This window comes from Psittacula echo, assembly GCF_963264785.1.
Source record: "Psittacula echo genome assembly, chromosome: 7".
Taxonomy (NCBI): Eukaryota; Metazoa; Chordata; class Aves; order Psittaciformes; family Psittacidae; genus Psittacula; species Psittacula echo.
In genome coordinates this window covers 11540457-11560962 of record NC_137740.1, presented here as the reverse complement: position 1 = coordinate 11560962, position 20506 = coordinate 11540457, and the positions used below count along the sequence as shown (strand labels likewise).

General features: G+C 42.2%; 1 protein-coding gene across 4 annotated transcripts in view; it reads right to left on the bottom strand.

The window, feature by feature from the left end:
• EIF2B3 (eukaryotic translation initiation factor 2B subunit gamma) overlaps positions 1 to 20506 on the bottom strand; it is a 100177-nt gene that overhangs the window by 35492 nt on the left and 44179 nt on the right. For all 4 annotated transcript variants that reach the window (XR_013957414.1, XR_013957415.1, XM_080623166.1 and 1 more), the window contains one exon: positions 15108 to 15197. Coding sequence is in view for 2 of the 4 variants with exons in the window: in XM_080623166.1 (XP_080479292.1) it covers positions 15108 to 15197 (90 nt within the window). In the remaining 2 variants the exon portion in view is untranslated. The remainder of the gene's footprint in view (positions 1 to 15107; positions 15198 to 20506) is intronic.

Here is a 20506-nt window from a genome sequence, read left to right as displayed (position 1 = left end):
TTTATTTAAAATCTAAGACGTTAAGGTACAAAAATGGATACTTAGTTGGACAACTGTAATTTCACAAAGTATTACCCTTACCAGAGAGGCATAAGTATTCTACCTTTAGAACCCCTTTATCCCTGGTCCTTGTGCACTACAATGTCTTCCCGGCGTTCCTGGGATTTTTGCAAGGCAGAGATAAGGTTCATGCTATATGAAAATTTTTTAATTGTGAAGAACATGAGGTGAAAATACCCCAGATCCTTAAGTTTCATACTGGAACACAGCTACACAGAAGTTTTGAGGGAGTTTTAACCACAAATAAAACTAGAACAGTCTGTGATAGGGCAGAATTAAGTTTGTATCTATGTATATTATATTACATTACATACATTATGGCCCACAGAGGGCCAACTTTTACTTGTTGCTGAAATGCAACTGCCTCTGGGATGAAGAGAAGCTTATTGAAACTTCAGCAAGAAATGAAGAACAATGGAGCCAGATGAAACACAAGAAGCATTTTGGGGAAAAAAATAAATGTTGACCACTTACATTTAAAAAAGTTATGTGTTTCACAATTATGGTTCAAGGGGGTGAATTCTGCTCTTAGACGTAAGTATTGCTGGAGCCTCTGTCTTTCATTTGACACAGAAAACCATGGTTCTGACCAGCACTGGTAAAGAAAAAATCTCATCAAATATTTTATTATAACAGAATAGTCTACTTAAGTCTCAGTTTAGGTGATCTTGCAAAAGTCTAGGTACCACGAGGTGCTGTTTGGCTTGACCCACAGCAGGAATGTGAGTATCCACAGCTTGTATTCCCTGCAGCCAGTTCTCACCAGCTTCAGACACCCTGAAGGCAACTGTCAGTTCCATTTACCGGCTGTCTTTCATTTTCCATGTTTAATGTTAAACACCATAAAATGGTATTAATGAGTATTAGCATTTTAATATCCTCCCTGTTTTATTAATCTGTGATGAAGCATGAAATCTACCATTGCTGTCAGCACCCACCTGTGAAATCTGCTGTTACTCTCCATGGGCTACTTGCAGGGGGTCTCCCTTGCTATCATCATTAGCACAATCAGCTACATCTACAGGTGCAGATAGTGTTTGTGATTTCCCCACTACAAACAAGATGATTATTAGCCCTTTTATAACCTACTTTTGCCTTTTTTTTTCCCCCTAACAGGCTAATGTTAGCTCTTGTACAACTATGCAAGTATACAGTGGGTGGGTTCTGATCTTAGCTCCATGGCCTTCAACAGAGATTCTTCAGATCACATCAAAAGGAAAACATGAGGCTGTATTTCAAGACCGGTGCACATAATTAATGTTAGAAATGTATACATAAATACAACTAAACAAATCCTAAGGCACTTACAGTTTTGGCCAAAAAGAAGTTGCATGTTTATGCAGAACATTAAAGATGTAAGAAAAAAGGGGGGGGGAGAGGGTGTGCTGAAAGAAAAAGTTAATTCTGAACCCTGTAGGTACATAGTTCATGGTTCTCATCGCTTAAAGGATAAAGCCAAATAACATTTAAAAATTCCATGTAAGCTCGGAGCTCTCTTGTTGAATCTCAACGTTATTTTCTGCTGATCCTTTGATGGAGATTAAAAATTTCCATGTGAATACAAAGAAAGAAACAACAGTTACTCTGAGATTTTTTCCCCAAGCATTTAATGCTCCAGACTAGAGCAGCCAGCCACCATTCCCATCTCCTCCCCCCTCCTTAAAGGGAAAAAAAAAGTCAACTCACTTTGAAGAAAAGACAAAACAGGGTCAGGGCAAGGGGGATTAGGGAAATGATATTTATATCATGGACCAAATTAAAATGTCAATGCAAGAGGCAGGCAAACAGCCCTTGCCACATATATACACCAGGCATGTTTCCTCAAGGAAACAGGAAAGAGATTTGAAAAGAGTTAATGCAGTCCTGAGTTAATACCACCTGCCTCAGACTCAACACCACTTAAAAGACAGTGTTTGGGTCCATTTCCCACAACGCGGTTTTAACAAGCACAATGGAAAAAGCAATTACAGGCCTTTTCCTCTTCTTCTCATTGATTCACTGCTAAAAACGCTGGAATTTCTGAGACATGCTAAGAATGCGGAGAAAGCAGAGGACGGGGCTCAAAAGGAAAAAATATCAAATGATGAATTTATAGGCTGTGCCACATCCCTGCAGAAGGCTGTTCCTGCCTTTATTCCTTGCAAAAATCTTTTTGCCTTTGTTAGCCGTGCCTAAGACCAATTATAATAAAGGAAAACTCCAAAGTAACAAGGCAAGCCAGTAAATTGCCAGGCAGTTAGTTGTACTCAATTCAATAACCAGTAACACCAATCATGGCATCAAACACATCTTATTTCTTGCTACATTCTATTTGTCCTGTTCCACTTTCAAAACTTCTATCACAAAAAGAGTGAACATATTCCTCATTCCTCCAAATGTCACATTAATTACTTATTTATTACTTATTGTCAGTGTGTCTTATTATTTTTGGAGCTAAAAGTCTATGGAGAAGACAAGGAAACTTTGAGAAATATTCTAAGAGGTAACTCCACATGACTGCATTTGTGCTTCGTTTATCTTTCCATACTATTTTCTAACCAAAACCTTCAACTCTGACAGCAACGTACTCCCAACATTCAGAAGAGTGTGTATGACTATTTCAGAAGCCATTGCAGAGCATGCCAGTATAAAAGCTGGTATAAGCTTTGCTTTGCAGGCTCAAGTTTATGAATAACTTCCCAAAACTGCAGAATTGCCGCCAAAATCCCCGCATTCTGGATGATGGAGGGAAAGCAGAAGACATGCCAAGTGACAGTCATAGAGACCATAATGCAGAGAGGATCCAGATCAAAGTATGGAAGGGATGGTATGGATGCAAACCACATAAAAAGCCGTTCTCAAGTTCCACCAAGTCTGGATGCACTTAAAGGAGCAGGGATCTAACTTCCACTTCTGCCAAAAACCCCTTTGGGAAACAAGGCAGCTTTCTGAAAAATTGACCACAGAAATTAAAACTCCTCAATTACACACTCAAATCCTTTGAAAGCGTGTGTGCACTCAGCTTGGGTCACCTAAGTAACCTCACCTCTGCCCACTCGCCAAACAGCCAGGAACGCCCCACAGCTCCCAACTAACACAGCTTTTGCATGGAAATGCCAGCAAGTTTAGACATTTTTAGAACTTCTTTCTGACCAAAAGTCTCTGAGGCCGTCGGAGGCCACCCAGGGTGTTTGGCAGGTTGCACATGCTGCTGAGGAATGGATCTCATTCATTCCCAGACAGCATCCCATTCTTCTAAAACAAGCGCACCTGCACCAAGCGCGATTCCTTGCCAAAACTCATCTTTCCCCATTCTCTCCCACCTCCGCCTTTGCAGCCATCTGTGTCTGAGTTACCAACCTTTTTCTAAATGCCTTTGAAATTAGGCTCTTTTTCTGAAAAGTGCACTGAACAGAGGCACTCTGATAATATGCCTAAACAAACACATGCATATGATGCTTTTGATAAAGATGACATGTACCCACATAACTCATGAGCTATGTAAACTTAAGGTGCGGCAGTATATATCTTGATAGATAGACTTAAACTCTTCAGACTTGGCTGTATAAAACATGTAAGCGTCAAAAACCATAGACATGGCTGTAGCTTCACATAGGTAAGCTCTTCCACCCCGCTTCACTGAGGCTACATTGAAGGCATCACAGATGTCCACATCACTTTGCTCTGTTTCTCCATGCACATACTGTGTGTGGTGTTCTGCAATCAAATGGACCCATTCTTGGTCTGGCTTCACAACATGCCTATTCTTTCAGCAGTCTGGAAGACAAACTGGAAGCTCTGGTGTGTAGTTCAGCCCTGCTTCTGCCTGTGCAAGGCCCATTTCCACACCCTTACTAATCCTTGTTCCACCCTTCCCTGTAGGACAACTCTTCTTCTGTTCTCCTTTCTGTGGCATTTGCAACGTGATTTTCTGTCCTGTAATAACACTAAACCTTTTTTTTGGTCATTTTACTGCTTCCTGAAGAACTGAGAGATGACGCTTTTGGCCAATGAATCCCATCTCTTCTTCACGAGCCTACTTTTATTCCTAATGTTCTTTCCGGGTGGTATTCACCCAGAAAAGTTTGGTGTAAAATGTTCTGTGTGCTACACTTCAACTCTGCATCTTTGATTTATGGAAATCCTCCCCACTTTAGGCCTTTGACTACTTCAAAACTAGTAACTTAACTAGACAGCACCCAGCCTTTCCCATAGACTGTCACAGAATCATAGAATAGTTTGGGTTGGAAAGGACCTTAAGATCATCCAGTTCCAAACCCCCTGCCATGGGCAGGGACACCTCACGCTAAACCATGTCACCCAAGGCCTCATCCAACCTGGCCTTGAACACCAAGGATGGAGCATTCACAACCTCCCTGGGCAACCCATTCCAGTGCCTCACCACCCTCTCAGTAAAGAATTTCTTCCTTAGATCCAATCTAAACTTCCCCTGTTTAAGTTTGAACCCGTTACCCCTTGTCCTGTCACTACAGTCCCTGATGAAGAGTCCATCCCCAGCATCCTTGTAGGCCCCCTTCAGATACTGGAAGGCTGCTATGAGGTCTCCACACACCCTTCTCTTCCCCAGGCTGAACAGCCCCAACTTCCTTCATACGGGAGGTGCTCCACTACCCTGATCATCCTCGTGGCCTCCTCTGGACTTGTTCCTGTGGCTGTTTAAAATGTTCAATCCCCTTTTTAATTTTTTCACCTTGTTTTAAGTGAAGAAAGTTGTAGCTGCTTCCTCTTCATTCAAGACTGTTCTAAGATTAGCTCTTACCCTCATAATCTAGCTACTTACCACATTCAAAATGGAACTTCGAGTATTGTTATTGATTGACGATTCACTGACTTAACAAAGGTATCTCTTATCTACTCTAATCAGGCATGTGTGCCCTATCATCATTAATAGTATTTATTTTCCCTTGTATATGCAGGAAGTTAAAAGTTTCCCATCACGATAATTCAATGCAATAATAAAGTCAGCAACAGTGTTACAGATCTTTATTATTGTTCATGTTTCATTTGACTGGCTAAGGAACAATGAAACTAGAATAGGTTGCCTGGAGAAGCTGTGGCTGTGCTAGCTCTGGCAGTGCTCAAGACCAGGTTGGGTGGGGTTTTAAGCAACCTGTTTAGTGGAAGGCACTCCTTTAAGGTCCCTTCCAGCCAAACCCTTCTATCATTGGACTACCACCTAGAATACAAAAGCTATGAGAACTGGAATAGTAGGGGAACAACTACTATTTTCTTTCTTTTCCAGAAATTCAACTTGGAAGTAAAAAGGACTCAGCCTTTCAGAGGGTCAGTCAGTGGCTGGGGTGATGTGGGAGAAAAGAGATTGCAGAAGCAAACTGGAGAGGGGAAGAAAGGAAAACCTTCTCTTGAAAATTCTTGAAAGGTTGTACAGTCAGATCATCTGAATAGAGACTATAGGAGAATTATGTTTTCCACATATACCATGATATCCCATACAAGGATGGCATCCTCACAGAGAGATGGCTGGCAGGATAACATAATAACTTAACCCCAAGTATTACCTTACATGCAAGTAGTGCTGTGTGGAAGAAAATTTACTGCACTCATGAAAGAATACTTGGGGAGATACTGTCCAAGTGGCAATGATTTAAGGAAAAAGAAAGCAAAAAGCTCACACAGATGGATAAAACAATCATCATTCCTCCTTCAAAACCCACATCTTGTATGAAGACAGAAGTCCATTTGACTGAAGGCTACCCAAGGAACAGGGAAACAGTGGAAAAATAGTTAACAATTTTAAATGTTTATTATCAGATCAGAGCAAGCCCAGCTGAGGCCACCAAGAGGGCCAGGAGCACATGACGCAGGAGAAGCTGGGGAGTTGGGCTTGCTCAGCCTGGAGAAGAGAAGGCTGCAGGGGGAATCTGGTAACAGTTTTCCACTACCAAAACTGAAGCGATATAGAAGATAGCCAGACTTTTCCAAGTTGTATACAGTCAAAGAGCAAGAGACAACGGACAGAAGCTGCAACAAGCGAAATTCCAGTTGGGACATAAAGAAAACAACTTTTCAGTCAGTGGTACAGTCCTGGGACAAGGCCCAGTCTCCATCCTTGGGGATTTTAAAATGTCAACTACAAAAAAATCCCTTGAGCAACACAAAAGTTAAGACTTACTTAAGCAGGAGTTTGGACTAGAGACTGTGAGAGGTCCCTCTCCAACCTAAATTCTGCTATGATCCTATAACTGAATGTCCTCTCTACATACTTTTCATAGGCAATTCAAAGGGTCATTATCTGATGCTGTAAATCACAAAGTTAAATTTGAACATTTACTCGAGAAAAATCTGCATTAGGAGAAGCTTACATGTATAGAATACCATGCATGCTTTGAGTGTCTCAGGCACATGGCCACTACAGCACATCATGGTCTCACAGGAAGATGTGCCAGTTTTCATGAAGTGAATCAGCTTCAATTCAGCACATCTAAAGACATGCCTGTTCCCAGGTAGTTCACTAACAAGAAAAGGAACTGTATTTGTTAACAGAAGTGATGTGCTGAAAATCATAATTAGTTTAAATCTAGTTTGAGTCATTAGTTTTTCTCCCCTCAGAGGTTTTGGAGCTTGATTGGTACCATGGAAAGATGATAATGGTAATGATACCCTGGAGGAGGACATCAACAAATTTTAAGTCTTGGCATTTCTAGTAGGGAACAGAGAAAGCTCCAACAGCTGGATATGTTTGACAAGGAAAGGAAATGGGAAAGATAAATTACCATTTCACATTCTAATAGAGTAAATGCACTAAGGAGGAGTTTGGTGTGCTGTTTTTCTTTTTCTTTTCCTTGTTTGGAAAGCTACAATCTATTTGCCCTGTCTTCACACAGTATACTTCCTGTAGGAGCTATTTGTTTATTTACCCATTTTAATCACAAGGAAAGTATTCATTATAAAATCTCTCTTTTCAGCAAAGGAGAAACCTTCCAGCCACACGGCTGACACATGTTAACTTGCAGGTATTCACAGAGCAGGTTCTGTTTTAAGCCATCTTTCAGGCAGCCACACAAAGACCACCAAAGCTGGGTGTTCAGCTCTGCCAGACCTCCCCCAGCCAGCAGGCCTTGCCAGGAAACACAGGTGACAGCCTGAATGATAAAAAGGCATTTAGAGGGGAAAAGAAAAAATGCACTGGTTTAGTCTGGGTAGCACCTTAATATAAACCTGCAGGGGCCTTTGTGTACAGCATAGCACGCAGCCATCCAAGCAGGAGCTTCGGAGCCAGTCACTCACACCTCCAGTTTTCAAAGATCTCCTACTGCCCCTGCTATTTACTGGCAAGGAGAAGGGTGGCTCCACTGCAGCTCTTATGGCCACAGATCCCAGCACACAGCACTGAGACAGCAAACCTTTCCCCCCCCTCCTAGTGCTGGCCCAGTAGAGACTTTCCGGACCGGCAGAGAAAGAAGCCTGCTCTGGGAATGCAGCTGAAGCCGTTTGGAAAGGCAGAGCACTATGACCTCACACAATTTGCTCTTATTTACTTCAGCAGTTCAGAAAAAGAATCAACAAACCCCAGTGTTTAACTTTGCAAACAAATCATACTGACTTTGGCTATGAAGCTTACTGCAAATTTGCTCAGTTCAGAGAAGAGTTTCTCTACTGGCAAATTCTGGAAGGCAGCTTTCCAGCACTGAAGGAACTGCAGAAGAACTGATTTGTTTCCTCAGCTCCAGCTCAGGCTCTCACAGGGTGCACCCTGAGAGGAGGGCTCTGATGGGAAAGTGGATTTCCCTGGTGGCAAGCAAGATGTCAGCACTCAGCATTCCCAGGACAAGGCACTGTGAATGCTTACTCAAACCTTTTGAAGAGACCACAGTGCTGCTGTTTATCATTCTTGCCTTTCCAGTACCACACATCATCCCTCCTGGCCACAAACAGAGCTGCTTGTTTCCCAGGTGACTGTACAAGGGAAATAGTGGCTTTTTCTACACCCAGCAATTCAGAAATACTATATTTGGGACAAAATGGTTATTTGCAAAACACATTACTAAACACTATAAAAATTTTACCATGCTTTTAGGAGAAAGAAGGGGGAAAAAGGGAGAAAGACACACAGAAGCATGTGAAAAGTTCTAATGTATTAGGAAGATGTGTATCATCACTTTTAGATAGATGAACATAGTCTTTTGAAACAAAGTCCAAAGATCTCCTTACATTAGAAAATGCAGTTGTCACTCTGGTACGTAACAGAGAAGCCATGCCACTGTGTGTTTGTTCAGATGTTATCTGCCTCCATAAAACCCAAGATGACTAACTTTCAGAGGTGGTAGAATTGGGGTACCTATAGATAATTCACCCAGCATTTCCTATTGTGAGCTTCTGTCTTCATCTGTTTGTAAACTTTGCCAAAGTTTAACTGTTTTGGCTGAAATTACCGTGCCAGCTGTTTGCCTCAAGCTGAATTTGCCTTTTCTGATAGCTTCATCAAAAATCCCAACTATTTTCAAGAACAAAATTATAGAAAAACCCCTTTGTTTTGTCCATGTTAAAAAAATATTCCAGCTGCTCCACTGAAAAGCTCACATGCTTCCATGCCTGCAATCTGGCACAAGGTTGTCCTTCTGTCAGGGCGTTACACTCGTAAACATAAAAAGTGCCCATATTACATCAAGCTGAGTCTGAAACCCCACTGTTTGCACATGCTTGGAAGGGACCTGTTTTGCAGCTCCATTTTTTGTGTCCTTCTACACTGGGCATGCTCCGTTCTCTCTCTCTTTCTGAAAGAAAACAGAGCATGCTCCAGACCAAGATTACGGAGGCTGAGCTGGATATTCTTTCAAGTTTAGAGCATCCCATCTCCTTCTGGTGACTGACCTGAAAGGTGATAAATCTATGCTGATAACAGCTACTCCATTAGCAAGAGTCATAGCAGCCTTATTAATTCAAAAAGTGTCACACATATAAAAATAAATACTCTTAAAAGAGCATCACAGTAACAGTTTGGGTGCTCAAATTAAGAGAAGCTAAAACTATGTTGTTTATACAACCTTAATTAAGACCTCATATGTACACATTATGCCACAATCCTTAAAAACACACCTACTTTTTCTCTCTCCCCAATCTCATCTGTTCGTCACCCTATGTAAAGATGGACTATGCCTTGGGGATGAATCAAGGTTGTGTTATGAGGCAAAAGAATGCCTGCCTCATTTGTTAGAACATGTGTGCTAAATATACAAGGAAGAGGGCTGAGAGAGGAGAAAAGAACTGCTAATATTTAAGGCAAATGAATGATGCCAAAAGATCAGATTTTATTTTTTTTAATCCCTTTCTGTCAGAGGAGTTTACAGATTCTGAATGCAGAACATAAATCTGCTTTCTGCAAGTTGCTACTGATTGTGTGCTTTTGACGTGATTAGTGTGTCGCCCTGGACAGCTGTCATCAATGGTAAAGATTCTTTCAGCATTAAGAGCCTCTGTATTAACATTAAGGTCTGAAAAATGGCAGACTTAAGGCAAAGATGCTTCAAACTTCAGCTCATGTGTACCTTAGTTTCCTACTTTCAGAATGGGGAAAGACTGCTGCTTCACTAATAGGGGTGCTAGATAGTTAATGAAGTGTGTGCAGAGCATTATAGTATCAGTGATGAGCACACAGAATCCAAAAGGAAAGTATTTACCTTATCTTCAGAACAGGGTTTAAACAGTGAGCAAGTAAGGATAGTGGCCTTCACCTGAGCTTCAGAAGTTACATACATTGAACAGTGTCTCCTTCAGCGAGCATCTTAGGCAACAGATGAAGCAATGGTCACAGAGCCAACAAAACAAACTTGAGAGTCTTGTAACTGGAGACTGTACCATAATATGTGGTGCATACAGAAACAAAAGGTTGCACAGGGAGCCTCAGCTGTGGCATTTCCTTAGAGTCAAGTGCTTAACCTTGCAAAGTTAGTGTTTTTAAATTAAGCTTTTTGTGTGTCCAGCCTGTAACTAAGGATTGATTAGCATGTTCATGACAAGCTCTGCACTGATGAAATTTGACAAAAGTGATTTTTGGGAGGTTACTTAATATGCAAGACCACATCCTGCTTTGTTTTAGGCAGCCTTGATCTGGCTTCAGATACTGCGGTCTACCTCAATGAGAGGTGAAAATGGCAGCCTCCATGTTATCTACAGGCTTGAGCTGTGAGAAGGGTGAAATCCTTACACATATATCAAACGCTGTCATCTGTGCCTGCACAACTGACTGTGGGCACAATGCCATTCATGCATACCTATATTATAAATGCATATTACACATACTTTTAAGCATATACACAGGATATATAGGCACACATCTTCAACACTTAAATTTCAAAGCAAGACTGAATCTTCCTTGTTAAAAAACATTGCAGGGGAAAGGGACTGCTTTATATCTATCTCCCCCCATTGCTCTCCCCCAAATCAGGTATCTTATTTCACCAGGCTAGAGCTTTAGAAACACCATAGAAAAAACAGAACACAAACTACCATGCAATTGCACTTTGATGACATTTCTTCTGCTAGCAGCTCTGCTGGGATTGTTAGCAAGTGAACCGTCAGCACACAGTAAAGAAATACCAGTGCATGCCTGTACAGCACGCTGGGCTCACAAGGCACAGTCCTGGATCCTGCCCTCCCCTACCGATGAAGTTCACAGGGGAAAGGGAATAAGGACTCTCTTCTTCCATCCGCCCTGAATGCAGCAGCGAGGCAGGATTCCAACCTAGCACTCAGGAGAGTGCCAAAAAAAGGGACTGGCTACTGTGCTGGCTGCCACCCCAGGCCCCAGGGGTGTGAGGCCCGCCAGCTGCGGGGTGGAGCCGTGCCCCCAGCCAGCTCCAGCCTCTGCTGCTGTCTAGCCTGCTGGCTCAGCTCAAGTAAGGATCGCTCTAAGAACAGCAATAGTGTGCAGTTCATAGGGTGGTGCAGGTGTTCACCTTCAACTATCCCTATCTGTGCTGCCAGAGCAGCTCCTGAAACACACACACCTGCCTTCCCCTGCCACAAAGTGCAGCACCTATAATATCCTCAGGTTAGTTTTTTTCTGGAAAAGGAGGTGTTTAGGAAAGAAATGCTCTAGCCTGAATAGAGGGAGATCTCACCTCCCTCTTGTGCAAAGATGTGATACAACTGAGAATCATAGAATGGTTTGGGTTGAAAAGGACCTTAAACTCATCCAGTTCCAACCTCCTTCACCCTAGACCATGCAGCCCCAAGGCTCTGTCCAACCTGGCTCTGAACACTGCCAGGGATGGAGCATTTACCACTTCTTTGGACAGCCTGTTCCAGTGCCTCACCACCCTCACAGTAAGGAACTTCCTTACATCTGCCAAACCAAGACCAACCTCTGCAACTCTAACTTCATTGATGCAGAAAGGAACCTGGGGAAGAACCAAAGGTCTCTGCACAAAACCCCCCAGACATAGTTATAATCAGCAGAAAATTCATCCCAGACAAGCTGCTGCTTGTTCACATTGAGGTCACGGTCCCTGTTCCAATGGGATGAATCTGTTTGGCAGCAGGGTATGGTCTGTGACCTCTTGTGAAGCTAGTGGGAACAGACCCTGAAGTCATCAACACGGTGGATGTCCATCCCAGGGCAGAGCTCTGAGTGCTCAAACTGGCACCCCTGGCAGAGGCTGCCACTGGAGCTGATTAACAGCACTCAGATAACCTGCCCAGTAATGCGGGAGTGGGGAGAGAAGGGAAGGAATAAATGCCAGCTGCAGGGAATAACAAACTGCCAGGGGCAAGAATTTCTTCAGTTGTTCCTCAAGGCACTGTGGAACCATGAGTGTTTGACCTTGGTACATCTGGACAGGGTAAGACATACATATTTGTATGTCTGGACATACATATTTGAGGGGGTCTCATAAGCAGACCATTTCCTCTGACTTATGCAAAAGGCACCAGCAGTCTCTGCTTTTTAAAACTCAAGAATTTGTTTGGTTTACTACAGTGCAATAAGACCTCAGACAGGAGAATCTACTATTCAGTCCTTTTAAATTCGTTCATTAAAGCGTATTAAAGGACTACAAACTCAGTTACAGACTCCTGAACAGTATTTTGACCTTTCCTAATATCTCTCATATTAGAATCTCACTGCTGCCAAACACTGATTATTCTCCAAACAATCCCACCCAGAAAAGGAAACAAGCGCATAGAAAAATTAAGGGACCTGTCTAGTACCACAAAGCAACACAGTGGCCAAGCTGGTGATAAAACCTTGGTAAAACCTCAACTTCATTCTGAGGCTGAACAACAAATTCAGCCTTTTTCCAGATGCGTCATATGACAAAAGTTGTCCCAAATCTTAAAGCAAGATTCCTACACTTGGGTAAACCAAAGCTTTAGCAATTTCACATTCTCTTTTCCCTGTTTTCGTATTAGTTGTTAATTCCTTTGGACTTTACCTACAATGCATATATTGAAGTGGAGGAATGTAATTTACAGGTGTAGCTACAAACTACTCTCACTTGGGAAGAGCTTGTTCTTGCCACATCTTTGCAGCTAAGCAGGGACTACACTGGGCTTTTATCCCATCTGAAGCAACACAATCACATTAGTTTTAATGTAATTCTTTGACCTGAAAAATAATCATAATATTCCTCTGCAAAAAGAGCGAGCTGTTGCCAGCTGTCGGACCTGAATTTTCGACTGCTGGGCAACATCTTTTCTGCTTTGGAATGTCAAAATAAAACCTGAAAAAAATGTAAATGCTTCACTGAGCTACAAACAATGAAAGAAGGTGTTCTGCCTGCCATCAAACCCCACTGCTAAAATATTAACACAATGTAAATATTGTAATATTGAGGAAGTACACTGTGTCAGTACTTCCTGGCACTGCACAAGAGCTTCACTGTTCGCTTCAGTCCCTGCTGTTAGTTTTAAACACACACAACTTAAACAAGGCATCTGAGCTTCTCCAGTCCTGGTGCGGAATTGCAGAGAGGCAAAATCTTACCATAGGCTCTCTCTAGACTAAAAAAAAAAAGTATTGAAAAGAATTCTTAAACCCAAACAATTATGTAGATGTCAGTGCTTTTGAGGCAAAAATTATTCCACAGGGTCTTTCAAAAGTCCTCGCATATTGCTGCCAAACATGGAAAGATCTTTGGATATGCGCTGTCCTCCCCTTCCTCAGGGAAGAAAAACAAGCTGCAAATGCCCACTGATGCCAGAAGCCTGAAAAGCCCAAGTTATTCCTCATGGCAAAAGTCCCATTCCTCAGATTTGCCAGTTAAGCACATTACTTGCAATTGACTCTCAATTGCCTCAATAAGCAGCATGTGTGTAATAAGGAGAATGAAGCAGCTACTTGCCATTAGTAAGCCAGATGTTGCTATCAGATCTTCAGAAATGCTGTCTAGCTGCTGTAATTATGTATTGGTCATGGAAGTATCACAGACAAGCAGCACAGCTTCAAGAAACAGTGAAGACAGAGAATGACCTCTCTATAGAAAACAAGAAAACCAACTGGTCATGCTTGCAAAAGGTCAGTAGACTTGTTCTAGGAAAACCTGGGGACAACTGGGAGAATTCAGAGCAGGACTTCACTCTGCTGACTTTGGTTAACACAAGGTGAAATCCCACCACTGGCAAAGCCAAGGTATGACCAGTTTCAATGGAAATAGCATAAAGCTTTGAAATCTGAAGTTACCACTATCTGCGCTTAGAGGCCTCATTGTGCCACACACTGCGGCATGTCTAACAAAGGCTGTCCTTGTCCCACAGACATAATGATCTAAATTCAAAACAGCATGAAGTACCATGGTAAAGAACCCTGGATGTGTGAAACATCTAATATTCCAGAAATGTCTAATCCCAGCAAAACTAGAGGGGTACGATTTCAAGAAACGAGTCCATGTTGTTATGAGACAAGGTGTAAGCACTCCCTCATGCTACCACAGGAAATACAGGAAGTCCCAGCTGTCACAGACTTTCTAAAATACGCTGAATAAATGGTTTATGCCAGATTTGAAGAATCTGCTGCTCCTGAAGCTTTCTCACCTTTCACACGTGCCCATGCACAAATAGGAACTAAAATGACTTGTACAATGTCCCCATGTGCCAGTCATAGTATCGGATAAGCTTTATTCTTGTGCATGCTAAGAAATTGCACTAGGGGTTAACACAGTTTTTCCAGTACATTTCAACTCACTCACAGCACCTCATTCTGGAAGAGCTCCTTTAATCATTTATCCAGCTGTATCACCGTATTTGTATATGGTGGAGACTAACACAAATCTCCCCTCCTCAGTGCTTTTTCACGTGTCAATTTATCTGCTAAGGAAAAGCACTATGAACACAACACTTAGCCTCTTTATCTTTCATCTTAAAAGGAGAGAAAAACTCTTGGGAACTCAGTGAGCAGTCAATATATGCAATGGACATGAGAGTGCTGCAAAAAGTCTAGGAATAGGACATCATTCCAAAACTGCTTACTGTGAGGGGGGTTGTCCATTTGTTTGTTTTTTAAAGATAAACAGGGTTTTTTTTTCATCTGTTTCATGAAATATTATAGCTAAGATCCTTCTCCACTTCCATAAATGGATGTTTTTCTTACTCTCGGTGGGTGGTCTCGGAGTTTTGACAGAGGAACGTCACAAGCTAAAAACATAGGATGCTACAGAGATAGCCCACCTGCAGTGGTGGTGGATGTGAAGGGGGGAGAGAAGAGGTGATTGCAAAGGCTAAAACAGACTGTGGTGGGGGAAATCAAAGGTCAGAAATGTATTCACAGCCCTAACAATGGGGGAGCCCTGGTGAAACGAGCAGCCAAAAAGCACAAATACATTAGGAAAAGGACAGATGAAGAAAAGAGGCAAAAATATCACTTATGCTGTTATTAGAGACTTTCTTTTAAAAAAAGGTCGAATAAGAATCTCATACATAATGTTTGGTATTCCTTTTAGTGCAGTTAAAGCATTTTGAAAACTGGTTTCTTCCACATTTCTATTTTATGCTATCCAGTTTAAAGAAACAAATCTTCCCTTAAAAGCTCTGGTAAGAACCATATGTCAATGCAAACAACTGCTACGACCTTGTGTATTGCTTGGGTTTTTTACCTGTTTTCTACAAGGAAGTCTACCACGTATTTCTTCAGACAGTAGAGATGGGCATCCATCAGCCCTGTTCTGATGTGCATTCTAGGGTGCCTGGAAAAGAAAAAAGGAAAATCATGTAGCTTTGCACAGCCATTTACAAGAGCTTGCCTTTGCGCTTAGGTCAGTGGATAGTGAAAAGCGTGCAAAGGAAGATTTGTTCCTTTACATCTACTGCTGGAATAAAGAGAACAGCGCAGGCTGCCATTATTGGACTGTGTCTATAAACTTACACCTGCTGGCCCTAGGCTGATCTGCTGTGAAAGAAAACACCTCCTCCAAGGAGTCATTACTCCTGCTACATCTTCTCATGTAAGTGGAAATTGCGCATTACTGGGCAGGAAGCCAAAGTAATGGGCCCAGAGTGCTAAAAGTTACAGTGGGTAATGTCAGGGTACAATAATTCAAAGCTTTTGGCTAAGTGCCTGCCTTAATATGCAAGGCTGTGCTTGTTCTGCTAGCAAACACAACAACACTACTGTATTTTTTCCAACACTTCCTGGAGGGGAATAGGGGAAGGAGATGGGGTCTGCTCACCTTTCCTGCAGTACACATTACAAATGACTGCCACAGCTCAACTACAAAGCAGCTGCCTATGCAGCCCAGTGGGGTGGAAAAGATCAGAATAGTTCTCACTCATCGTTAGCCAAACAACAGCAAACACGGAAGTCTTTGCTTTCAGACCAGTGGCAGGTTAGTATTTCAGAAACTCAGAGATCTCCAATAGCTTCAATACTTTAAGAACCAAATTGTATATCAAAAAGACTCATCAATTACTCCTATGCTCTTTATGGATTCTCTGCTCTTAAGATAGCAGAACCCCTTTTGGAACCTGTCTTAAAGCAGATGGATATTTTATGCCAGTATTACTTTTCCTTCCACACACCTGTAGCCTCATTTGAGAGTGTTCTGGTGGTCTGAACACTCACCACTACTTCTCAGGACAGAAAAGCCATATTTAGTGGCTTAGAATCTAAGAATATTTAGCTTGCATATTAAAAAAGACAAAACACAACAGTCAGGGACTACACTGGGCTGTACCTGCACTCATAGTCCAGAGGCTATTAAGGAGAGAAATTTTAATCCACACCTGAAATTGTCTCAGTTTTCATTTTTTCCTCCTTTGGTTTTCCTCCATTTTTCAGTGTATTTCTCAACCAATGCACTGAACTACCAAAGTATTTAAGTCTTAACATTTTATAATTGAGGTGGCATTTCTCAAGCATACCATTCAGCTCAAGCTAAGCATATTAACTATAACAAATTCCTGAAGTCCCACTTGCAAAGGAAAGCTCCTATAATAGTAGTACGATACTTTGCAGAAAAGTATGTGGTACTAAAAAATGATCTATGCACTTTCAGTAGATTACTTCATTAACAAAACATGAGCTCACCTAGCAGTGCTCCAGTACTGATGCTATCAGTGGCCCAGATGTTGCTGTGGAAGTCAGCCCAAATAGCAATGTTCCTTATGCAAAGAGGTTAGGGAATCCACTAATTTTAATGAGGTCTTGCAGTTGGAAGTCAGCAGACTCCCTCCTGCTCTGCCTCCTGAGGATGGTTTCCACATTTTGTGTATTTATGAGGGGGAGAATTTTCCTACCTTCTCTTGAGGAAAGAGCTCCCTTGTATTTATATAATGAATATAATAGTTTATTCAAATGGGTGAAAGGGACAAATGGAAAGAAATGGAGCAAGGATGCAAGCTGGGAAAATGAACAAAACAATGGAACAAGGCAAGAAATATGTAAAAAAAAAATAAATGGATGTGACATGGGAAGGAGAGGGGAAAATAGGAGGAAAAAACCCAATTCTTAACTTGAAGATGACAAACAGGACACAGTTTCTTTAGTGCCAGAATGCCAGGTTCTTCTCTCCCTACCCAAGATCTACTGCAATCCTCCTTAAACACAAGGCAGGGGAAGGCTGCAAGGGGCAGATACATCAAGCAGAAGAGGGTGAAACAAGAACTCCTCAATAAATGCCGGTTCTGCTGCCAGTGTCTGTGTGGCTTTCACACATCCAGTCTCCCCACCTGCGCACTGGAATAACGCTATTTAGCTACACCACAGGACACTGAGGATTTGAAGGCTGAAGTTTGTATCTGCATAGAAGTATTGTACCAAGCTTTTCTGTAGCTAAGCAACTTTATAACAGTTATACAAAATCAGTGCAAGTGGATAGACAGTAGCACAGTGCTATCCTCGCTGCAGCTCCATCACACACAAAAAACCCCCCACAAAACCCAGCCAGACAACAAGATGTACTGAAACACCACCCTGAGTTAGCTTTCAATGTAGAATATACTAACAATAACGGAACATCATGCTGGACAAGAGGGAGGTCCCACAATGAAAATCCTCTGAAGCACAGACCACCTAAGTGATTTGCAACAGAATAGTCCCATAGATTAATATTATAATCACAGCTTCAAAGGTCAAACAGGCAAGTTTGGGCACATGCATAAACAAAGCTGCGATTTCTGTAAACCAGACTGCAGGAGAGAATAGCCACACTAAACCAGACTGATAAGAGCACTCTATCATAACAAGCCACTAAAGACGATGCTAATTTTCATTGACTTAATGCTTAAACCAGTTTATCTTCAGGTACAAGCAAAGGAACCAAATAATCTAACAGATAACAGCAAACTCCATCACCATTTCAAATGAGCATCTGGTTACTAATATCGAAAGCCACACTCCCTTCTCATGCCTCTGATCTCCCACTCCATCAGCTAATCTTTACACCATATGAAAAATGAGTCTGTCACTAGGAACAGCTGATACAGACAGAATCAAATAACAAACAATGCATGTGCTGAGAGCTGACGCACCTAAACTTTTCCCTCTGAGGGAGATAATACAGGAGGCTTTTAATTATATCATCAAAGCAAGGGAGAAGGTACTAGGAGAGGCTGGCTGCAGATGGTTAAGTGTTAATGAATGCAGGGATGGGTGGTTTATCAAAAGAAAGACTGGATATGTATCTGAGAGGGTCACCGTTGAGATGAAAGTTGTAACAGCCATTGTTGGAGCTCTTTAATGAGCGAGGAATGTCAAATGTGAACCCTCTAAGAATCATACCAATTACTAAATGAACTTCGGTTCAATCTAGCAAATGTAATCAAGCACAAGTCATTAAAATACATGGTAAAACTCCCATTGGCGCTGCCACTATAGTGTCTATTATTGTCTGTGCTCCCATGCAAGGGAGGGGGCTGCTCCCAGTTGTAAGCCCTGTGTGTTATGTTAAGTGATGGCAGATTTTAGGCCTAATGATGAGGCATGGAGGGCTCCCTGGCAGAAAGTCGACAATGAGAGATCTTTGGAGAAGTCAGGGAAAGATCAGCAATTAAAAGAGCAGTTTCAAAGAATGCAATTTAATGTGTAAAATTAGCTTTTATTAGCACATAATTCCACAAAATCCTGACTTGGGATGAGAGTGCATAAAGGTCTGCAAGAGTCCTTAGAAAGGTCTGTGCCCGTAATTCCTGACACGCCATTGTGAAATAATAAGCAGTACTAACAGGATTGATGCATGCTTCATACATGGCAGTGCTTTGAAAGTGGAGCCCAGAGCTTTTCTCTGCCTGATAACCCCTCTCAGGATTTCCTCCCTCAGGGAAATCAACCACTGATAGAGCAAACTTCCCTTGTTTAAAGGCAAAAAGAGGGACAATTGTTTCAACGGTAAACTAATTAAGAGAGATTACCACCAAGAGCTGGAGGTTCAAACCAGTCCTGCACTCCCACTGACAGTGCGATAATGCCAGGCTGGGGTCAAAATCATAAATCTGAAGGGAGCACACACAATGCTTAAAGCCAAAAAGCCTCTCTACTAAGCATGGGATATTGCCACATTAACCTCACCACCTCACAAATAAACTAGCTGAGAAAGAGAAATCCCATGGCCTCTTTCCCTTTAACTTCATACAGCTGTTGACGGAAAATATGAAGGTCTTCAAATAAGTTCAAGGACCTAAGGCTGTCTGTACTGTAACACTAATCTGGGCAATAACACAATAAAAATCCTATCATACCTGTTATTAACCTGGCTCCTGAATCAATATCTGAATTACATCCACCTGAATTACCAGGTATTAGTTACTTTTCCTTCCCATCCCCCAAAAATAAGTAAATAACAGCACGCTAAGTGTGAACTATGCAGTCCACGCTCATTTCTTTTCTAATTAATTGCTTGTAGCTCACATAGTCCATGTAGCCAAAAAGTCTGCTGCATTCTTCATGTCCCTCACACTGTGAACCGTATCCTTGCGTGAAGAAGCGTGCCATCCAGTTCAAACACCCAGTGCTGACCCCTGACTGCCTGCATGGAGGCGGTGCTCTCACATTGATGCAGAGCCAGTGTACAGATCAACACGAAGAGAAGTCTCACAGCAAAAGCTGCCAGACCACCTTTAATGTCTCAAGCATTCCTACTTTTAAAGGAAAAAAAAATAGTCTCTAAATCGCATTGCTCATTTACGGGACAGCTCTTGGCTGTAAGCTCACTAATAATAAAAGACCACTGTTACGTTGGCTCTTCAGAAATCCCAGACACCTTATGACCTTAAGGTTTTTTTTCTTTTTCTCTCTCTCTACACAGTGCTTTTGGTCAAAAAGATCCCAAAGCACTCAGCCAAATGAATGTCCCCACTGTATCCCAGGGCTCCTTTGCCCACCAGTGAAATGCTGCCACCTCCGGGCTGATCTGCAGCAGCTGTATCAGTTCAGGCCAGGGCCCCACTGCAGGACCCCCTGCTCCTTTCTGTCCTGCACCCCTCTGCTGCAGGGCTCCAGAGGAGGGAGAGCACCGTTTAATTAGAGGGTGCTGCTCCTCAGGTGGTTCAGTTCTGGCTAGAGGGATACCTCGGTGATGTGGGAGAGCTAGCATGGAGAGGAAGGGGGCACAGAAAAGCAATAGCCCAAGATTTCAAGACAACATAGGCTACTGCAAGGTGTCTTACAACATGACCATGACCTCTGTTTCCCAGTTCAGAAGCACCCCCTCAGTGTTTCCCATCCTGCAGTTCTGTTACAACCTTATTTACAGAGACAGGGAGGCAAGGTGCACTTTAATCCCTTGAGGAGCTGGCAAACACTGCCCAGAGGCAGCTCTGGTGACCACCCACGGATCCACGATCCATCCTCATGCTTGCTGCTTCTAAAGAGAAGCCACATCAGGAATGGGAAGTACTTTCCACATGAAAATGTTTTACTGATCTAGTGACCTAAGTTGCTTGAAAGCCTTCCGATTAATAAATATTTTTCATTCAAAACCTTCACCACTGCCATTTGTCTTTGTTGTATTATATTAATATACTCATGAGACTATAATACAAGCTTTGAACCTACTTCTGA